The sequence below is a fragment of the Equus quagga genome, chromosome 20 (genome assembly GCF_021613505.1).
Source record: "Equus quagga isolate Etosha38 chromosome 20, UCLA_HA_Equagga_1.0, whole genome shotgun sequence".
Taxonomy (NCBI): Eukaryota; Metazoa; Chordata; class Mammalia; order Perissodactyla; family Equidae; genus Equus; species Equus quagga.
The window spans coordinates 33,617,066-33,639,828 of record NC_060286.1 but is presented as its reverse complement, the minus strand read 5'-3'; the positions used below and the strand labels follow the sequence as shown (position 1 = coordinate 33,639,828).

Here is a 22,763-nt window from a genome sequence, read left to right as displayed (position 1 = left end):
CTCAGCACTTACTATGTGCCTGGCATAGTCTGGGTTCTTCAAACAGAGCCATGAATAAGATACTCTGCTCTCATGGTGCTTGCATGCTAGTTGACCACCCAGCAGAAGAAACATTGAAAGTAATGAACATAACATCATAACATGTTAGGAGCTGTTTGTCCAGTGAGACAGGAAGACAAAACAGGATGATGTGATGGAGTGTGACTGGGAGGTGGGTTGCTTCAGACTGGGTTCAAGGAAGGCCTCTGCAGAGGTGACATTCAAACAGACACCTGAAAAATGATGAGGCAGCCATGCAAAGGTGTGCCACCATACATGCCTGAGGGAACAACAGGCTTGATGGCTCTGATGTGAGGAGTGGCTGCTTGTGTCTGAGGAAGAAAGAACACTGAAGAGGCCAGCAGGTAATGAACAAAAGATGCAGTTGAAATGTAGGCAAAATCTTTTTTTTTTTTTGAGGAGGAGGATTAGCCCTGAGCTAACATCTGCTGCCAATCCTCCTCTTTTTGCTGAGGAAGACTGGCCCTGACCTAACATCCATGCCCATCTTCCTCTACTTTATACGTGGGACGCCTACCACAGCACGGCTTGACAAGCAGTGCCATGTCCGCACCGGGGATCCGAACCAGCGAACCCCAGGCCACGAAAGCGGAACACGCAAACTTAACCACTGTGCCACCAGGCCAGCCTCTATAGGCAAAATCTTATCATGTAAAGTTTTATAAAAATATGTTTAATTGTATTTACATTTTACTACACCAACCAATCTGGCTCCACTTTCTAGAATATTCTCTCCTTTCTAGAATATCCCCAAGCCTTTTTAAAAAAATCATCTCTTAAAAGGCCTATTAACTACACCTTCTACCAAAGAGCATTCCATGCCAGTGTCCACCGTAAGCAACCCAAAAAATTGGCTGAATTTTTAACACTACAGATACTGTTTAACCTGTTTCAGATTAGAATTTTAGCCAAGGCTCCTAGTCCCCGCTTGTTGACTTTGTTTCTCTTCCTGTTAAGTTTATGCACTTTTTTTCATCACTATAGTTCAGTTCTGAACACGTAGGATGGTACTTTGCCCATCAATCCACATCATCAACTGTAGTGATGCATATCTGAGTATCTGTATATTCATATCTTGGAGTTGTCCCTCCCCACAGGCGAGGGAGCTGCATCATTTAAAAATATCGCTGAACAAGGCTGTGTTTCAGCTCTCTGGGCACACAGACAATGTGGGCATTGGCTGCCCAAAGACGATCCTTTGCCAGAGAGAAAGAGGTGATGGCTGTTCAGAATGAAAGCACCCCAAAAACAGGTGTGAATGAAAATGGTAAAGGGATGAGGGGATCAGGAGGGACACTGGGCATGCACCCAGGTGGAAAGTGAGCGTTCAATGACTATGCTTGAAGGGGAGAAGAGACTTTTGGGGGCAATTAGCAGTCACTGCCAGGTGAGACAACAGCAGAAGTGAGATGTGAACATCTTTGTGTTAGATGGAGAGTTGATACAGAATGAGCAGAACTGAGGAAGCTGAATACTAAGCATTAAGAAAAGTACGCCCAACAGTACACAAAAAATGAAAGCAACAACTATCTTGGAAGGTGGGGGTGAAATGTAGTCTGAAATCAGGAGAATTGACTAAAAGTTTCCGAAAAAACAGATTTGTTAGAAGGAATCCATCAATAAAAAATACTTTAAAAATATTTTAAATAATTTGCAGAAGTAAAAGATAATGGTTTTTGAAAGGGTTTGCTGAGTGCCCAGCATAATGAATGAAACAACAAACAAACTCACCCTGAGGCACACTGTTATAATTTCAGAGCATCAGAGGTAAAGAGAAGATTCTATAAGCTTCCAGTAAGAAAAACAGGGCCCAGAGAATAGTCAGAGGGAGAATGGAGCAGAAAACCATAGGGTTTTGGGTAGAGAGGACTGAGTGTAAACAAATAATAGAATTATTGATGCTTTGTTGAAAACAGAATTAGCATGTTTTACAATTTGTTAGTAAGTTTTAGAAGGATTAGTGATTCTGCAGTAACAGGAAATTGCGCAAATTTAAAAGATGGAATTTGTTAACTTCAGGAAGAAAAAAAGTTGAAAAATAAAGGATATGTAATCTTTGTACACACCTCTTGGCTCAGCAATGGACAATACTGATATAGTTATACAAGGTGAATGTTGATTAGTGATTTTACCAATATTCATGATAGCACTATATTGGGAACTCTAAGGAAGGGAAGTGGCATCACAGGGTAACAGAAGAGTGGTAAATCTTCTGTTTTCCATAATAGAAAGTTGGTACACCATGTCTAAAATTAATGAGAAAAATGGCATTTTAAGCATCATATTTAGAAATTCAGAGGGAAAGATCAGACTAATATTTTAAAGTCTACTTTAAAAATGGCTTTTTGCTTTACACTTGTATACATAAACCCATTTGGATGGTTTTCTCAAAGGAACTGTTTTTCCTATAGAAATATTGATAATCCCACCTCTTCAGAAACGAACACCAGTTTGCAGCTGATAGTAGTTTTTTGTTTGCCTTTTTTTTTTTCCTGTTTATATCCACGTGGTTTCAAAAGTCCTAGGTTGAGAATTTCAACCGGGCAGCCTAGACGCCACTGCCTGGAGCCACTCAGGTTCACGGGCTTTGTCTGTTGTGGTATGTTTGATTGTGCTGGGCTGGTTTTGCTGCTCGTGGAACGATGAACACCTATATTAACTACAGGAGTATTTGGCAGGAGAAGGAGGAGGGTCTTCAGCCCAGACGTCATCAAACTTGTATGTCTTTTAATTTTTTATTATGAAAAATTTCAAACATATGCAAAAGTAAAAGACTCCTATAATGAACCCCTGTGTACTCGTTACCCAGCTTCAATAATGAGCAAATTGCTGACAATTCTTGTTTTATTTACCCTGCCCCTATTATTTTGAAGCACATCCCAAACATCATATCATGTTATTTATCAGAATCACACTTTTAAGTTTCTTGGGCCATAGTGAATCCCACAGAAAAAATCCCCCATAAGGAACTTCTAGGATGTAGCTTTTATGTTAATCACTTAATAAATGATGTAAAGGCATATCTTTGTGTTTGTTTTCTTCATTATTTGCAGTATCTTTATGGCATGACATGGATTTATGGAAATGTCACTCTGGAGACTTCACACTTGTAGAAAATATGAGCTTGACTTACAGCGGCTAAACTTTCACTGTCACCGAGGTACCCAGTGAGGTCCTAAGTTCATGTGACGACTCTGCTCAAAGCAGTCCCCCATCCCACTAACGGTTCTCCGTCTAACTAATGGTTCCACATCCCACTCTGTGTAAAAGCTGGAGTCCTTACAACAGCTACCAGGCTCTGTGTGGTCTGCCCTCTCCTGTTCTTGCTTCTTGGTCCTCATTGCTTACTACCCTTTCCCAGCCCCCTCTGCTCCAACCATCCTTGCCTTTTTTGCTGATCCTCTAACCTGCCAAAGGACCCTGGCATCAGTTGTTTCTTTCTGCTGGACTGCTGTTTCCCAGATACCCACATATCTCACTCTTTTCCTTCCTCCAAGTCTCGGTTCAAACATCACCTTATCAGTGAGCCCTTCCCTGACCACTCTCTACAACATTACAAGTGCCCTGTCTCCCCACAGCCTTTCCATATCATCCTTACCCTGTCTTTTTTTTTTTTTCCTCATAGCAGTCATCACCATCTGTTTTATATCTGTTACATTTTATTTAACATCTGCCCCTTTCCAGTAGAAAGCAAGCTCCATGAGACCAGGGACTTTGTGTGTGTGTGTGTTTTTTTTTTCTCCTGCTGTATTCCCACTGCCCAGAATAAAGGTAGACACATTAATAAGTTGCAGGTCACCCGTATACCACTATTTAAAACCTTTACAAACACTTAACTAGAACTCACCATGTACCAGGCACTGTTCCAAGCACTTAGAAATATTAGCTTACTTAGTCCTCCTAACAATCCCATCCAGTAGGCACTGTTATTATCATTCCCCATTTGACAAATGAGAAACTGATGCACCGATAGGTTTAGTAACCTACCCAAGGTCATATAGCTAATAAGGGAAAGATCCAGGCAGTCAGGCCCCGGAGTCTGCACATCTAACCCATGGACAATGACGTCTTTCAAATATATGGAAAACACTTAATAAACTCTTCCAAAGCGAGATGGAAATTTTCTTTCAAAAGCATTCACATTTCAGGGCGAGTTACTATTGCCTGGTGCCATTGATTCCAAATACCGGAGGCATTCCCAGTGTTCCATTCACAAATGGTGCAATCTGTGGTGGCCCCTCCTGTGAATAAAATCAAAGAGAAAGATGCCAGCGCATTTATTACTCTGCTTAAAAGACCTGCACATCTATTCCATTCTTTTGAAAGCGAAAATGTGGTAGCCTCTCCCGTCAGGTAATGTGCGTCCACGTGTCATTGCAACAATTGCTTGTAAGTCACGTGACCTTTCTTCCTTTAGGGAGGAAAGCGGGCAAGGCAGGACACTGGTGTGCATACCACCTTGTGTGACAGGTCTGTGGGAGGGGTGGGCACTTGCACAGCTAGTGCCACCAAAACCACAAGAGAGTTTACATTGGAACAGCATTTTTTCTATAAGTTGCATGCTGTCTTCTAATGAGCTATTTTGAAAAAAGGTGGCCTGTTTCTTCATGGGTTGGGTCGGCTTCATGAATAAAGCTCTTCGTATTTTAAAGAAGGCAGGGTTTCTACTGTGAGCTGGAGAGCCGCCAGAAGAAATCCGTACTATAGAAGGTAATCAATATACGTGTCTATCCTCCCTGGACCCTTGAGTTTGCCAGCCTTTTCATCTGTGTATTCTCAGCTGCTACCGTAGCGCCAGGAACAGAGCAGGTCTTGAGAGGTTGCTGAACAATCGATACAGTAACTTGTGATCAGTTATGTAAAGCTACTTCCTGCGCGGTGCAGCCACCCCGCCAAGTGTCCTCGCACGCTGCCTTCGCGGGTGTAGCCAGAGTTAATCAGGTTTCACCAACTCGGTTGAGGGTCCAAGGGGCTCCTAGGACACGCAGCTTCGTGGGGCACCCACCGAGGCTCTGCTCTGCCTGAAACCCAACTGCAGCCGGCCGGGAGCGCCGTTTCGCCACGGGTTCTTGAGGCTACTACCCCCTCCACCAGAGCCAGGAGGCTACGTGGACGCTGACCTTGCCCTGGGCTGCAGGCGCCGGCACGGGCTGGCCATACTCGGTCCTCCACGATCCCACGCTCCCTTGCGCCAAGGACACGTCCGGCGGCTCCGCAGGGCCCTTCTACACCACCGCGGCGCCTCTCTATGACCCGCTGCCGCGTTCAGAGTGGGTGTCATGGCGGCCGGCGTTGAGTTGGCAGGAGTTGCCCACGGAACTGGGGAAAGTCAGTAAAGCAGAGGAAGAAGTGGCCCAACCCGGACGGTGGGAAGTCGCGGGGATGAGCAGAGGACCCGCAGGGGTGACGGTGTCCCTGGAGGCGGGCCCCTGGTAAAGCCCCCGTCCAGGCCTCTGCGTTTCTAGGCAGAGCGCGGCCGTTGGTGCGCGCCCCTCGGAGCCGGCGTTGCTTAGGAACCCCTCCTTGTGCTATCGAATCCTGCGGGTTTTGATTCGCATTCGTCTCGCGGAGGCAGCGGTTCGAGGACACTTGGCGGGGTCGTCCGACGGCGCTGGACGCTTTTCTCGGAGCGGACAGGTCGTTCTCTAACCCGCAGCGATGTCGTCCTGGCTTGGGGGCCTCGGCTCCGGCTTGGGCCAGTCTCTGGGTCAGGTCGGGGGCAGCCTGGCTTCCCTCACTGGCCAGATTTCAAACTTTACGAAGGATATGCTCATGGAGGGCACGGAGGAAGTGGAAGGTAACAGCTGGAGCGATGGGAGGGAGGGCTTTTCTGGGACCCTGGGAGCGTCCGTTTGGTCCCCACCTCCATCTGTCATGCGACGCGGACGGGTCGCCGAGGACTGTCACTCAGCCCTTTTCTCACACTCCTCCTTTTGCCTCTTCTTAACCGATTTCCTCTGATAGAAGACCCCTGGGGTCAGGGGAAGAGTTCTGGGTCTCCTCCCTTTGAATGCTCTGGGTGTCCCAAAGCAGAGCGAGACGGCTCCCGCGTCGAGTAGAGTTTATTTTTGTTTGGTTCATCCACGCCCACCTCTTACTTGGCCCTTAACTTGGGGGCAGTACTGATTTTGATCTTCTTCCTTTATACTGACACAGTTCAAAAAAGTAGTTTTGTATGACACATGGTCACTTTTTCTTGTTTTCCTCGTTTTTTTTGTAACAATTGAAGTAACTCGTAATTAAAATATTTAGTGTGGCTCTTACCGTTTCTGGCTTGACTCTATTGCTAGTGAAACATGGCTATGGATGTTTTTCCTATTATTTTATATTTTTGCTTATTCTGGTGACACATTACAGCGTTCGAGCTGAAAATGTGTTTTTGTGCCTAATTGCCCATTCCTCTCATATTTCGACAGTAGAACAAGGAAGATACTCTATTTTGGTATCCTTAGCAACCTTCGCTCATCTTTGAAGTCCTCGTTTTGTTTTACTGATGAATAGTGACCCAGAGTTACACGGTAATCGATGGTTCAGTTAATTACGGTTTTGATTTCTTGATATTTCTTCCAGCAAGCACTATTTAGATCAAAAGAGTTCTTTAATTTCAATCTAGGTCTGCCTCCAGAGAGATAATGGGCTGGACTTTTGAAGGAGAGCAGTTCCTTTGACAGGAAGGAACTCCTTATTTTTATTACTTAAAAATTAATAAATCAGCGTTCTGGTTTAATTTTTTTTTATCCTTATTTAACTGAGCTTTCAGATTTATTTGGTTGAAGGAGAGAAGGACAGTTTGATAAAAAGACTGTTTATATTTAGAATTTCTGCCGGGTCTATTTAGAAGGGAAGAAGATTGGGGAGCTGCTGAAACCCATTTTACTGCTTGGGGTGCCCCTTGGGAGGGAGGTACATCGGATGGGACAGGTTGGGCTTGGGATTAAAAGGAATTCTTCCTGTGTTCAGGAGAGGGTCACATGACCTTGAGGGCACTAGAAGCAAAGAAGGGCTGGATAACGCAGGAAACAACTAGTCTTTTCTTGTGTCCTATGTAGGGGGAAAACAGTTGGCTTTTCCTTTGACCCTTAGCCAGAAAATATGCATCCCCCAACCTGGATGTCCTGCAGACTTCAGGTGGAATTCATTTTGTTCTCACCAAATGTGCTCCTGTATTTTCAATCTTAATGGTTTCACTATCTACCCAATCTCCTAAACTAGAAGTCTTTGTCATCTTTGTTTTGCCTTTCTTTTTCATCTCCTGCTTCGCTGGTTACCAAATCTTGTTCATCCTATGCCAGAATTGTTTGTTATGTTTGTCTTTCCTTTATTACTCCTACTTCTTTAGTTCAGACCTCCATTCTCTCTGCCATGCACTAGTTCTCTTTCATGTCCTGTCACCCATTTCTCCCTGCTCCACTCCGTTTTCTGTTGTGTTGCCAGTTACATTTCTCAAAATAAATGTGCTTTAAAATCTCTTGACTCTCTTACTTCTGGGATAAAATCCAAACCTCTTAGTTTAGGGAGACCAGAAACCTGTTCTCTCTGGGTTCACCCTGTCTTTCCTGGTCTTACCTCTTGTTCCCTCCCCTTCTGTCCCAATTGCCATAATATGCACTTTCATATACACATGCAGGCTTGCATCCAGAGCTTGTGCCACAGGGAGTTTTGTGAGGTACCTACACAACTGCAAGCCTCTGCATAGAAGCCCTTCCTTTTCTACTTCCTCCTTTCCCCTCCTCTGCCTGGAGAATAGTTTTCCCTGTACGACCCGCTTACATTTCGAGTACTTGGTGAAACCATTCTCACTCCCTGGCAGATTGAGTTGATTGCCACGATCTGTGTTCTAACAGAACTTTGTGGATCTCTCTCTGACAGCACTTACCGTGTTGAGTTGTAATTTCTCTCTTTCCTTGATGCCCAGGGTAGGGACTGTATTGTATTTATCCTTATATTATCAGCATGTGGCATCTTCCTTCGTGCGTAGGAGATGCTCAGTAAAAATTTTGCTGAGTGAGTGATTAAAGATCTGCAAAGTTGCTTAATGCTTTTATTGATTTCCCTTTGTGTTAACATAGGACTTGCTTAACACCTAATTTATCGATTTTGTAAATCGTTTAAAAATAGCATCAGAGTACAGTTCATTTGTTCATTCAACAAGTATTATTGAGTGTCTGCCCTGTGCCAGCAATGAACAAGATAACAGTTCCAAAATAATACTGTTGGTACAGCTTGAAAAGCATCCGTGTTTACAATATCAGAAAGTTGCTGTTCTGCAAACACTGTACTGATTTATTCAAGGTTAGGAGCTTGGGCTTTTAAAGATTTTATTTTTTCCTTTTTCTCCCCAAAGCCCCCCAGTACATAGTTGTATATTTTAGTTGTGGGTCCTTCTAGTTGTGGCATGTGGGATATTGCCTCAGCCTGACCTGACAAGCAGTGCCATGTCCGTGCCCAGGACCTGAACTGGCGAAACCCTGGGCTGCCAAAGCCGAGCGCATGAACTTAACCACTCGGCCACGGGGCCGGCCCCAGTAGCTTGGGCTTTTAAATCAGATGTGGATTGAAATTACACTTCCATGCATTACAAATTGTGGGATCTTCAGCAAATTATTAAATACTTATCCTCTAAAAAGCAGAGTTTCCTTATCTGTTACATAGAGATAACCATACCTATCATGAGGTTGGGAAGATTAAATGAAGTCATGAGTGTAAAATGCCTAGCACTGTGCCTAGCAAATAGGAAGCATTAATAAACCGTAGCTGTTATTTTTTGTTTTCCCTCATTAAGGAAGAGTTTTTTGGTTTGCATAACATTTCCCTTTTATTCTTAAAAAGGCAGGGATTTTTGGTGCGGGGTAAGAGGGGAAAGTTTGCATAAACGTTTTTTAATCCCCCTTTGAAACAATTGCTGCTTCTAACAATTACCTTACTCAACAGATTAGGTTATAATTTGTTCTCCTCTGAGTGGCAATTAGACAGTCTTGTCAGAGTTTCAAGCAAGATGTATAAAGAACCACAGAAGCAACCCTACCTGGTAATTTTCAAAAGAAGAAGAGTGGGTTTGTCACTGTTATTATTGGATCCCATTTGTATTTTCTTTTGATTTAAACTGTAATTCAGAGAAGTTATTTTTATAGTATTAAAGTGCTGTAATGAGAAATATTAGTAATTAGGAAAAAATCTAACTCTGTGGATGTTGATTTTCTGGCACCATCAACAGTGTCATTTTGGCAGTACTGGCCCTCTGACCCTCCTTTTAAATGAAAATGTGCAAAACCAGACTGAGCTCATTCCCCATTTTAGATAAATTGTGTCCTTGTTACTTGAAATAAGTGTTCTTTTAGTGCATTTTCATTCTTTGTTTATAGGTCATTAATTATTTGATAGTATTGGGAGCAGATCTATGGGTTGTCATACTGTGGCGTGTTGCTGTGATGCTGAAAGCTACGCCACTGATATTTCAAATACTAGCAAGGTCACCAGGGTGGATAGGTTTCCACGGAGCTTCCAGACTAAGACAGACTAGGAGGAAGGGCCTGACCACCCACTTCTGAAAAGTTAGCCATGAAAACCTACGAATAGCAGCAGAGCACTGTCTGAGGGGGTCCCGTGAGAGGATGGCGCAGAAAGGCTGGGCAGCGTTCTGCTCTGCTCTACTCAGGGTCGCTAGAAGTTGGAATTGACTCGATGGTACTTCCGACAAATTGGGTGCAGAAGTTAGAAGATCTTAAACCCCAGTTTCATAGTTTCATGTAAAATTATACTAAGCCAACAGAGAGAGATTTAATTTGTAAAAACTTAATTTTCCGTAACAAAATTTCAGTGAATACTTCCAAGGAGTAAAGGTAGACATCCTAGGGTATAGAAGATAGGCAAAAAGAATGACTTATGTGACAATAAAGAACATTTGTGGCAATAAAAAGTTGTGATAAAAATCAAGTGATATTTGTCTTCTGAATTTGTTCTCAGGTCAGCATACCATTCTGTTTAAAGCTCAGTGAAATATATTTTCGTTAAAATGTCTATTAATTACTTAACATGATGTTGATCATATATTCAGTATATGCTGTTTCTTTCGTAGCAGAATTACCTAATTCTAGGAGAAAAGAAATTGAAGCCATTCATGCAATCTTAAGATCAGAGGTAAGGAAAATTAAAGACTACTATTGAACTTAGATTTTTCCTTTTTGAAGCCATGAAAGTTATTCATACTTTATTTCAGTCTTCTCTGCTAATGCACTGCTTACCACTTTTTCTCTTTTCCCCTTTATGTCAGTCTTTTAAAGCGTTATCATTTTCCTTTAGAGAATATCATGTTACTGCATTTTGCTATTTAATATTCCCATCTGTGCTTCTGTATGCTGAAAGTGGGAAAGCTGCCAATGTAGAAATACTAGTGGCAACAATTTCTCATTATCAAGGGTTTACTGTTCTAACAGTGTGCTAAATTGCAGTAGTACATTTATTTTCATGTAAGTGCAGAATGCAGTTCTGTTTAATCTAGAGGTTTTTAATCCCCTAACATGAAAGAAAGTGATATTTGTGAGCAAAGAAGTTAAGAATATAGGAATAGCAAGTTAATTTTACCCTTTTTTCCGTTATTAGTCAGTGCCTCATGGTGACTGGCTCTGGACATTGTACTTAATGGGGATGAGGAAAACTTGGAAAGGGTTCAGAGGAAAGTCATAAAGAAAAGGAAAGGATTTAAAGTGGGATCTATTGTGAAGTACTAAAGACACTCAACTCTTTAGCCTTTGCATGAGAATAGTGAGGGAACAGTTAAGAGTATTTCAGCAGAACATCTTCTTAGGGGACTGTAGTAAGCATGTTCTCCTTTCTGCTAAGCCCATAAAAGGAGAAAATTGAATTTAAATCTAAGAAAATATTTACTGCGAACAAGCATTAGTGATCTCTGGTCTGGATTACCCAGATGAGATTGTGGAATTTGAAAGTAGAAGGACCTCTCAAGAGGAACTACAGTAGATTCCACCTCAATAGAAGATGGCAGTTTGGTGGCACTTAAGAGACCTTAGCTGTAATTATCTAATAGGTAGGTGTTTTAGTAACAGATGAACTCAACAGCTTCTTTAGTCCCTATAGTCCCTAAAGAAAGCCTTGAGAAAGCACATTAGTACAGGCTCACCCAGAAAAATTAAATGGCAGAGCTGTGTGTAGTGGCATTAATTTAGGTAAATTTGCCAGTGTACATTTGGGAGGGAAAAAGTAAATAGGATTGATCTGCTTAATGAATGTCTGCTCTGTATTGAGCTTGAGAGGGGAGATAGAAATCTTCTGCCCCTCTGTTGATCTCAGTTCTGATCTCCCTCATAGTGTTATCGTTGGACAATGGCAAGTATGGTTCTAGTGTTTAGAAATACTTATTTTTCGTATAGTACATCCCCAAGTGAAAGCCAGCTTCCTCATTTGGTGCTTATTCAAAGTAGCGGGAGCTGCTCAAATACTGGAGGGAAACAGATGGACTTCCCAAGGGCCTCATTTTCTCTCATGGTTTTGACTGTATGTGATCTTGCCTTATGTCAGCACGTGAGCACTTCATACCCTGACCCTTGTGTAACTGTGCAATAAGAGGATAAGGTGAAGATGTGATTGAAGTCGTCAGGAAACTTACAACATAAAATTCTATTTAGAAAGCTTTGGTATAGACAGAGGGCAGTGTGTTTTCCGAGGAAATTAGATTTGTTTATCGATGTTAATATTTGAAGCTGACTGAATTAGTTAGGTTTCTTCAGTTGCAAGTCACAGTAACCAGCCTAAGCTAATTTAACCCTCTATGCCAAGAAAAATCGTTATCACACTTACTATCTGGATCCAGTGAGCTCTTACATTTTTTTATATTAAATCATTTTACAAGTAATTTACAGAAGTAAGACGAAAGTGATAATGGAAAACTTTATTAGAAATTTTAATAAGAACTAATATATAGCAAATCCAGATTTTTGTTCCTTATGTTTCTGGTTTTGAAAACGTATATACTCAAAATAAGCAATGTTCTTTGAATGCAGTTAACTGCTTATTAACTCTTACGCATGAACTGGATTGTATCTTATCTTGTAAATACTGATTCCGGATTTCAATTATCCCTGATAGGTTTTAGCTTATCCTTACTTCTGGTTCTTTTTCTTGACTTGTGTCATGACAGCCAATACTTTTGAAAACTTTGGTGGCTCATGATTTAGTTGGAGAGACAATGGCTGTCATCTTTGCTCCATAATTATAAAGCGTTTTTATTCTTAAATTTATGAATACCAATTAGAATGATTAATACCATGAATTTTTTTCATTTTTCTGTCATCTGTTTCCTCCCAGTCACCTTTGTGTACACACCTGCTTTCAGCATTTGTTTGTGAATGAATTATATCAAATAAATGTTGGTGTATGAATATCATATATAATGAAAGAATACTGTCACATATCCATTTAGCAAAGTGGAATGGTTCAGGTCCTTGTCACAAAATATTGCAGGATAAAATCTTTCCTTACTGAATGACTAACTTTATGAGAACACCATATTTCCGTTTTGTTCTTAGAAATATATTGTTCACTCATCAATTCTTGAGTTTGAGAAAATTCATCTAGGATATTGTTCTTTGAAGACTTGTGTGAGATTTTGCTTCTACACTCAGTTTCACCATAACTATTAGGCTCTAGAGTACTGCTTTCTGCCTCTTTACATTTATCTTCTTAGTCATCTAATAATTGTGAAATATTTTCCTTGGTCAGTTTTCTTCTCTTTGTTGAAAAATGAAAATTCTGAATTTTCAGCTGTGTTCAATGAAAGAAAAAAAAAGCTACAAAGATGGTGTCTCCAGATTGCTTTTCCTTTTTAAAAGACTTTGGCAATAGTTTGGGCAATGCAGTCAGAAAACTGGTTATTTCACTATTGCATCATTCTTGTGGGTGGTTTCATCAGTCTTCCATTTACTTATTGTTGAAGTCTTTTTTAGCGTAGTTGGGAATAATTGAATAATTATAAAATAATTCTTAAGATGATAAAATAGCAAAATGTTTCAATTTTAATTGTTTCTAAATGTTTCAAGATACAGGAAAAACAAGATCATTATGATCCCATGATTATTCTTAGATTTATAAAAGGATCCAATGTCCTCTTACAATAATTGCAAGATAGAATGAGTTTTATTCTATTAAGAAAAAATAAGCAGATTTTCTCTGTTTATTGGAAAACCTCTAAGAAAGAATAAAAGTCATAAATATCAGTCCTTACAGATAGTTAGGACTGCTCAAAAAAGAAACTCACAAGCTAAAATTGGTTCCAGTAAACCTTGATGGTAGAACAAGAGTTAAGTAGGATGGAATAATTTACGGATATGAATTCCTCATGGATTCCAAGAGCAAAATTGTAGCCTTGAGGAAGTGGCTGCCACCAGAACTGGAAGCCATGGGGAATCGGTCTCTCTCATTTTCATTCCTCTCTGTTCTTTTTTTGTGTGTTTATTCTTTGTTCAAAGTAGTCCCCTCTGCTCCATATTCCACATAATAGAAAATGTGGCCACTGATAACTCCTGGTATGTTGTGGGTCACCCACATGGAGAGAATCTGTCCTTCACGTGCTTTTCAACCATTCTGACTCTCATGGCTAGGGAGGTGAGAGGAGACAACCAATGAGGTATTGGCCAAATTCAAAGTTTTTGAATTCTAGTTATTAATCAGAATTAAACAAATAGCCTTAGATATTTTTATGTAAGAAAACCTAGAGTGGACTTTTCTGACTAGGTTTTGATTTCAGTATATTGTGTTGCTTCAATTATGTATGGTGTTTTTCATGTTAACAGCTCACAGAAAATCATGCAAATGTAGCCAATACAATGGAAGGTATTAGTTGTTTAACCATTGGTCCTGTTTCTTATTATTATTTCTTCAAGATAACCAAGGTCTGTGTTAGATTTCGGGAGATAGACTCCCAAACTAGGATTTATGTATGCTGTAATTTTTTCCTTTAATTTACTCCATTGATTTTCTCTGGAAATTCATATAATCTCCTTGGGTCATAATTTTCACGTCTGTTGATGTAAGAAATTCCTAGAATATAAGGAAAAAACAAACCAGCCCTTGTGGTCTAGTGGTTGAGATCGGCCTGGGTTCCTTTCCCGATCAGAGAAGAACACCCCCTGTCTCTTGGTTGTCATACTGTGGCAGCTGCGAGTTGCTGTGATGCTGAAAGCTAAGAAGATGGTGCAGAACAATGGGGCGGGTTCTGCTCTGCTGTACACAGGATCGCTAGAAGTGGAATCAGCTTGCTGGTACTAACAATAAAAGAAGAAAACAGATGACATCCATAAAGAGAAGAAGTCTTCACCATCAGTCTCCTTGTTCTCAGTTATTGTTAAACTGTGTTTATAGATATATTAGTAGAATTCTCTGTAAATTATCTCTAATAATTTGTAAGTTCCTTTTTCTAGAAAGTTTTTGTGTCCATTTCTCTCGCTCCATTATGTCCTTATTTGTTTCAAACGTCAAAGAACGATAAACAGTGAATAATTTAGGTACATAAAATTTAAGTATTTTTTTTCATATTTTCTAACATCTTAACAGACTGTGATGTCTAGATTCATTGAATTAGAATATTTTGTGTACTTCTTTTTTTTTTAAAGATTTTTTTTCTTTTTCTCCCCAAAGCCCCCCAGTACATAGTTGTGTATTTTTAGGCGTGGGTCCTTCTAGTTGTGGCATGTGGGACACCGCCTCAGCATGGCTTGATGAGTGGTGCCATGTCCGCGCCCAGGATTTGAACCGGCGAAACCCTGGGCTGCCAAAGTGGAGTGCGCAAACTTAACCGCTCGGCCACAGGGCTGGCCCCCTATTTTGTGTACTTCTAATTGTAGTTTTTCAAACTGAGTTTTAGTAGTGGTTTTCAGATTGGATTTTTCATAGGTGCCTCAGGAGCCTGGAGTTCAGGCACACAAGTAATCTGAGGTCTTGGCCTCCTGCTTGTACTTCAGCCAGAATTCTTTTTTAAAAAGTTTTGTTTAAAAAAGTTCTCCTGTTGAGGAGAAAACAGAAGTTCACACATGTGATCTAGTTCATTAATTTACCAGACTTTGCCTACTATATGCTAGACACTGCGTATACAAAGATGGGCAAGCATTCATCAGTGGCTTGTTCTTAGCAGAAAATCAAACTGACCATTTTTTTTTTACTTTTGTTCAGAATTATGCATAATCTTTGTAAACATGCTTATTGTACTAGTAGCTTTAATTGAAAATATATTTTAAAGGCCAGAATTCTGTCTGAAACTGGCTATATTTTACATCTTTTATCATATGAAGCAGTATGTTTTTCATAATGCCATGTGCATAACTGTTAGTAACATTTTTACTTTTGGTTTTTTTGTGGAAAATACTTTTTTCTTTGCTTCTAGAATGAGAGGCTTAAAAAGCTTTGCGCTGATCTAGAAGAGAAGCATGAAGCATCAGAACTTCAAATAAAGCAGCTGTCTACAAGTTATCGCAGTCAACTCCAACAGAAAGAGGTAAAGGTTGTTACAGTTCCTTCATGTTCATTTTGCGGAAGTGTGTTTATGAAAGTTTTTAAGAGCTATATTTAGGTCCATAAAAATATTGAAAGTGTGTTGAAGTTAATAATTCCCAACTCAGTTTGATGTCACTAATTTAACAAGAACTCTGTAAGCTTTTCTATGAAGTTTGTATTACATAAACTAACCTTCGTGGAGTTTAATTTCTCCTTTCCAAAAGAAGAAAAGTCTTTATATAAAATATTGTCAGGCATCTGTTGCTTATAATTTCTGGTTTTATGAAACCTAATTCCCTATCTGTTTACCCAAAATTGTTTTAAATCAGTGGATCATTGCTAATGACATTCCTTTTTTTAAAAAATGATTTTAACTACAAGTGTTAGTATATGTTGTATTGGCATTTACTTGGTCTCCCGTGGAAAAACAGAATATTAAGTATTTTATAGTAGACTTATACTGTTCTATAAATGAATTAGTTTGCTGGAAATGGTTATTTTGGAAATGGCTTATCTTTGCTGAGCTGTCCTCATATAGGGATTATATAATTTAACCAATGTTATTGTGAATCCTTAAAATATAGACTGTATCCCCATGTTTCATTCTGTTGAATTCTCTTTTATTTAGTACATAAGTGGAATTCAGTAGATACGTCTATTTAATTGAACCATTGCTTGTTTTATTATCCATTTGGGTGTTCTTCAGCTTCTTAATTAAATGTTCATATCTACCATAACTTCATATTTGGGTTTTTAAAATTTAGGTAGATTGATTTCTAGTTCCTTTAGTGACATACTAAGATGAAAAATACAAATAAACCACATTAAAGATAAATACAGACATTTAAAAAAGAACTTAAATTTCCAATCTTTTGGAAATTGATTTCATAAAATACAATAAAAATGGATTACTACAAAAATAAGATGAATATAAAAAAGCAAAGTTACAAGTTCAAATTAAACTCAAAAGCCCACTTTTTTTTTTTTTTAAAGTTTCAGCAGGTATAAGATTACTCTGCCAGATTGCTTTAAAACTCTTCAAGCCTGACTCCTTCAACTTCTGTCCTTATCTTGTCATGGACTGCTAGTGGAAATTCCTGGCGTCAGTCCATGACCACGCTTTGAGCAGCACTGACTTACAGGTGTTAGAGTAGAGTGGTAGTTCCCACCCAGGGTTTACAGCTGAATCATAAGTGACACCTTAAAAAAATATGCATGCTCATGTCCTCCAGAAGATTCTGATTTAATGTATTGGGAAGGGGTCCTGGTATTGGTATTTCCCAAAAACTCCCTAGGTGATTCTGGTGCTTACATCCCAGCTGAAAACACTGCTCTGGAAAGTCTCGGCATTTTATTTTCTACTTAACTATTGATATTAGAGGGCAAATTAAGCATTCAAGTTTAGAAATGCCTCTGTGTTATTAGAGCTTGCACTTTTTAACTCTACAACTTAATATGTATGTTGTATAATGAGAACTTTCTTTGTATTATAACTATTTGAAAAAATTGTACATTTCAGTACTTTTTAGTAGAATGAAAGGTAATATATGAATATTCTTTTCTTTTCTTTTTGTGAGGAAGGTTGGCCCTGAGCTAACATCTGTTGCCAGTCCTCCTCTTTTTGCTTGAGGAAGATTGTCCCTGAGCTAACATCTGTGGCAGTCTTCCTCTGGTTTGTATGTGGGATGCCGCCACAGCACAGCTTGACGAGTGGTGTGTAGTTCTGCACCTGGGATCCAAACCCACAAACCCTGGGCTGCCAAAGCAGAGCACGTGAACTTAACCACTGTACCACTGGGCCGGCGCACATGAATATTCTTTAGATCTGCTATTTTCTGAACCTGTTTGCTGCCCTCATTGTGACGTTCATATCCCCCAAAGATGCAGTCTGCCTCATGTCATTTATGGGAAATGAATGAAACTTGTACACTACCAGAAATCTCCATTAGAGAAGGGCCTCTGATACGAAAAACCTGTTTGTTATGACATTTGACATAGTTGTGTTTGGTTTTTGTTTGTCTAATTGCTTGATGTCACACATGTAGATATACTTACTTGTTGGCTATCTCCTCAGTATCAGGTTTTCCTCAGTTGTGGCAGCATGTCTTCTGGACTAGTTTGAGTGTTTTACAGAAAGCTTTTTTCAGCTCTCTAGCTTACTCACTTTTATGTTTTGAGTAATCTCTCACTCAGAATGGATGTGGCATTATGTTAAGTCCTGTGTTCATAACCTCTTTTGGACAATGACTTGGTATTGTCAGCCTTCAGTTAAAACTTTGCTCAGGGTTTCTGAATTTTTATACTGTTCTGTCCCTGAGCAGAGCTGATTTTCACTGGCCGCTCTGCCAAGGCTAATGCCAAAGCCTCTTTAAGTGTGTTGTGATTTCCTTCCAAGACTCATGGGCTAATAAACATGGGCTCACTGTGTTATCTTATCTGAGAAGATTGGATTAATAAATCAAAGTGTCCTTCCAGCTGTGTTGTGCAGACCAGTACAAAGTTACTCCTGATTCATGGTGCATTTTAAGGCTAAATTTAGCAATAATTGGTTAGATAAGACTCTTCCAACAGATATTTTAAGGAAACTTTCCGATGCATAGACTGACGCAGCTTTCATTTTCTCATCATTTGAGCTTGGATAATCCCAAACAGAACCCTAAGAAATTGCCTGTACTACCTGAGATGTAGAAGATAGTAAACCTATGTTTGAGAAATTCGTTGCTTTAGTTAACACATAAGTGAAATTCTGATCTTCATACTATTAGAAACATTAGCCATGTTTGTTTTTTAAATAAAAATGTTATGGTCGAGATGTTATAGAAGGCTTGGATTCAGTTGATAGAGTACCATCATTGGATAATCTTAAACAAATTTATTAGAACGTTTAACGTTATGAATCTATAAAAAGATCAATGTGATGATTTTAAAATACCTTCTCTAAAATGAGGGTTGTAAATATATAGGTGGAAATCAGCCATCTTAAAGCCAGACAGATTGCGCTACAGGACCAGCTGCTGAAGCTGCAGTCAGCCGCGCAGTCAGTGAGTTCGGGAGCTGGCAGCGTACCAGCAACCACTGCGTCGTCTTCATTCGGCTATGGTGTCAGCCACCATGCTTCAGCTTTCCACGACGATGACATGGACTTTGGTGACATAATTTCATCGCAACAAGAAATAAACAGATTATCAAATGAAGTTTCAAGACTTGAGTCTGAAGTTGGCCATTGGAGGCATATTGCTCAGGTAGGTAAAATTTTCCCGACTTTGAAAACTATGAGTGAGTAAGAATACTGGTCCATGTGGAGCTTTGGTATTGCAAAGAACCCTGGACTGGGAAATGGAAAACCTGCATTCAAATTCTACTTCTGCCAGCGACTTTCTCAGTGATTTTAGTCAGGTTATCTTTCTGTCAGCCTCAGTTTCCCCTTCTGTATAATATTTGGAAGAAATTTTCAAAAAAATTTAAAGCAACAGAACCATGTTTCAGCAGAACCGTGTTTTAAAATAAAATAAAAAGTTATGAGGCCAGGGCTTAAAGAAAGTGGAACTGGAGTTGCTGTGGTTTAACCGGTGCCTTTCGCCCTGGAGTCCCTGAGGCTGCTTGGTTGGAAGCTGGGGCTCCAAGGAACCAGATTGGACACTGTGTGCGTAGATGATGTTTGAGGTTCCTGTTTGCATTAGTTATGTGCAAAATGAAAATCTGATAGTGTTGTAAAATATTTTGTGTATTTTGTGTTGTTTCTCGTGCATGAGAAATTAAACCCTTGCTATCTTAGGCTGTAAACTTTCCTCCAGGGAGCACTTTTTTGTCATACAGATGAGATTTTGTATACTATTGAGGTTGTCAATAGACATGAGACCCAGAATAAACCGGAACATTGTTCATTTGGATTTAATTTCATCAGTGTAGAGAAAAATAAAACATATAAGTGAGGGGATTATTTTCTGTTTTTGTGACTGTAGTCTAAGGTGAGGGAAAAATGCTCCCAATTAAAATGACTTCCTTGCTTCTCAAGTTGCTAGACATTCCCAATACCCTGTGTAAACCTTGGAGAGGATGCTGTGTGTGTTCATCTTCTCTCTAAAAAGTAGTAGTTCCTAAGCTCTGTATGTGTGAGAATGACTTTGGGTACTTGGTAACTGAATTCCCTGTCCTCCCTGCAGGGGTTAGGATTGTGTAGCCTATTTCAGGGTGTTGGAAACTGCATTCAAATAGGTAAATACCCCAGGTGCTTGTGATAACCTGAGGAACTCATTTCAAGAAACATTACTTAGGGTAAGAGTTCATAGAGAAGAGATGGACTTTTGGTTGGTTTACTTCAGCGTGTCTTGAATGCCCACTATATGACAGACCTGTACTGGCATATAAAGATGAAAAAGACATGATTAGGACCTTTCAGGGGACTTAATTTTCTAGCGAGGCATAATGAAAATTAATATTTGTACTATACTTGATGTTTCCATATATACTATCATACTATATATTATATGATCCTTAATGACTATGTGTGGTATTTGTTACCTCTATTTTGTAGATAAGTGAAATAAAAATTTAGGTAATGTACTCATCGTCCCAGTGATTAAGTTGTGATTGAAACATGTGTCTTTCAGCTCCAAATCCTGTGTTCTCTCCATTATACTGTGTTCCTTCTTTCATCCAGAGAGCAGCTTTTGGTTCCTTAACGCGTTGTATGGCCAGCCCTGGTGGTCTAGTGGTTAAGATTCACTGTTCTCACAGCCACGGCCGGGGTTCCTTTCCCACTCAGGGAAGCACACCACCTGTCTGTCAGTTGTCACACTGTGGCGGCTTTGTGTTGCTGTGATGCTGAAAACTATGCTACTGGTATTTCAAATACCAGCAGGGTCACCCGGGGTGGACAAGTTTTAGTGAAGCTTCCACACTAAGATAGATTAGGAAAAAGGACCTGGCCGCCCACTTCTGAGAAAATTGGCCATGAACACCCTATGCATGGCAGCAGAGCATTGTCTGAGATGGGCTGGAAGGTGGGAGGATGGTGCAAAAAGACCGGGCAGGATTCCACTCTGCTGTCCACAGAGTGGCTAGGAGTTGGAATCTACTCGGTGACACTAACAGCAAAACACACTGTATAGTAAATGTTAATAAAGACGAATGAGCAATATACAGCTTTGAATGAGAGGAGAAGAATCCAGAAGTTCTTTTATTTACTTGTCAAACCAAAGGTTATTCTATATTGGGATAGAGATCTTCTGGGTAAAATCATTTAAAAAAGATTTTTACTGGGTTATTATTAGCATTAATATTGGGTAACATTCCATTTTAGAAATTATCTTTTAGGAAGCCGCTTGATTATCATCAAATTTACATTTTGTTAAGCTAAGTAAAATATTCAATGATATTTTCCTTCTTACCTTATGAAAGTGTTGTCTCCCCAATCAGTTAACAAACTCTTGAATGGTATCTCTTAGTTATTATGTGTTACTGACTATTAGACGAGGTTCTTTAAAAGGTACTTGGCGTTCTTTAAGCAGAATTTGTCTGGGAAATGCCCCTTTTTTGAAAAGTATCTTTTAATAAAGTTAGTTTGTGACTTTCTGTTTTATGAGAAAATCAAAATGTTTTCTCATTCTGTTTTTCTGGTCTAGACTTCTAAAGCACAAGGATCAAATAGCTCTGATCAAGATGAAATCTGCAAACTGCAGAATATCATTAAGGTAAGGCATTGTTGGAACAGTGGCTGTTAGACATCTAAAAATAAGTCTAAATTAGCAAAAGGCTTTGTTATAAAAGTCATTATATAGATTATGATGTTTGTTTCTTTTTATCATTTTGTATCTTTGTTCTTTATGCCAAGTAAAGTACATAGAAATGTCTTTCCAAAATCATTTGGTTTTGAATTTTTATTTATTAGGTAGTTTATATTTCATTAGTCTCCATTTTCTATTGTATCTTGTAAAACAGTCTTTATTTATTTTTGTTGAGGAAGATTGGCCCTGAGGTAATATCTGTTGCCAATCTTCCTCTTATTGCTTGAGGAAGATTCACCCTGAGCTAACAGCTGTGCTAGTCCTCCTCCATTTTTGTATGTGGGATGCCTCCACAGCATGGCTTGATGAGCAGCGTGTAGGTCCTTGCCTGGGATCTGAACCGGCAAACCCCAGTCTGCCAAAGCAGAGCATGCAAACTTAACCATTATGCCACTGGGCCTGCCTAAAAACGAACTTTATTAAAACAAAATTCCAAGGTTGCTGAAGTTTCAAGGTTTAGGGTTAAAGGTTAACAAAATAAAATGCTAATATTATTCTTTGTAAATTGTTATTTTCCCTTGCTGGTGGAATTTCGCTAGTTTGGTGTGTAAATTATTGTCAGGTACCGAATGTCTAGTTTTGGATTTTATTATTATTATAGTACTAGGGTGGGTGGGTTCCCAAGTCAGACTTGTGTCTGAATTCTGGCTCTGCTGTTTACCAGCTGTTCTACTTTGGGAAGGTTACTTAACCTTTACAAGCTTCCATTTTGTCATCAGAAAAGTAGGTATCATCATGATACCTCCCATAGGATTGTTGTAGAGATTTAAATATAAAGCTCCTTGTCAAGTGCTGACAAAAATGTAAGTGCATCGGATGAAAGAGTAACTTCACTTGTCTTCTCAGGAAATAGAAGCTAATTGTAGGTTAGGATTCTTGGTTACAAGCGACAAAAAGCATCTTACTGGAAGGACCCAGGGTAGTCTTTCCAGGATTGAAGGGAGAGTTGAGCATTTTAACCTTGGGAACGACAGGAAAGGGAACAGCGTCACGGATCTGGGCAGTGGGGCACAGTGGACAGACTCTTCAGGGTGCAGCTATCAAATGCTCCTGGTCCATCCAGGTTCCCTCTTTGAGAGACTCAGCTCAAGATCCAGGTTCCTGGGAGAGAGAGTAGTGGTCTCAACTTGGGTACAAGGCAGCTTGGTTGACAGTCTGAGGTCCCATCAAGACTGGTCGAAGGAAAGGCTGAGCGGGAGGGTAGGGGTAATAGGACAACAGGTCCAGATGGGCCCAAGGCTGACACTGATGCTGTTGGAATATTTTGTTAGCAGGAGTTCATGGTCACACATACTAAGGAAAAAGATATTTTTGCTTGCTTTTTGTTTCAGTTTTTTCTTCTTGGTGTTCCATCATTAAAAGTAGAAAAACTGTTTTGAAAGCCCAAGAAAGGAAAAGGTGGAGTCTTTCACAATT

The 22,763-nt window shown here is 39.7% G+C and overlaps 1 protein-coding gene across 3 annotated transcripts in view; it reads left to right on the top strand.

Moving 5' to 3' along the window:
- Positions 1-2,890: 2,890 nt before the first annotated feature.
- TRIP11 (thyroid hormone receptor interactor 11) overlaps positions 2,891-22,763 on the top strand; it is a 63,492-nt gene continuing 43,619 nt past the window's right edge. The window contains exons 1-5 of one of the 3 annotated variants that reach the window (XM_046647529.1): positions 2,891-5,857; positions 10,136-10,197; positions 15,452-15,562; positions 18,525-18,803; positions 21,186-21,254. In XM_046647529.1, the coding sequence (XP_046503485.1) occupies positions 5,719-5,857; positions 10,136-10,197; positions 15,452-15,562; positions 18,525-18,803; positions 21,186-21,254 (660 nt within the window). In that variant the 5' untranslated portion in view covers positions 2,891-5,718. The remainder of the gene's footprint in view (positions 5,858-10,135; positions 10,198-15,451; positions 15,563-18,524; positions 18,804-21,185; positions 21,255-22,763) is intronic. The other 2 variants (XM_046647528.1, XM_046647527.1) reach the window with 2 other exon arrangements.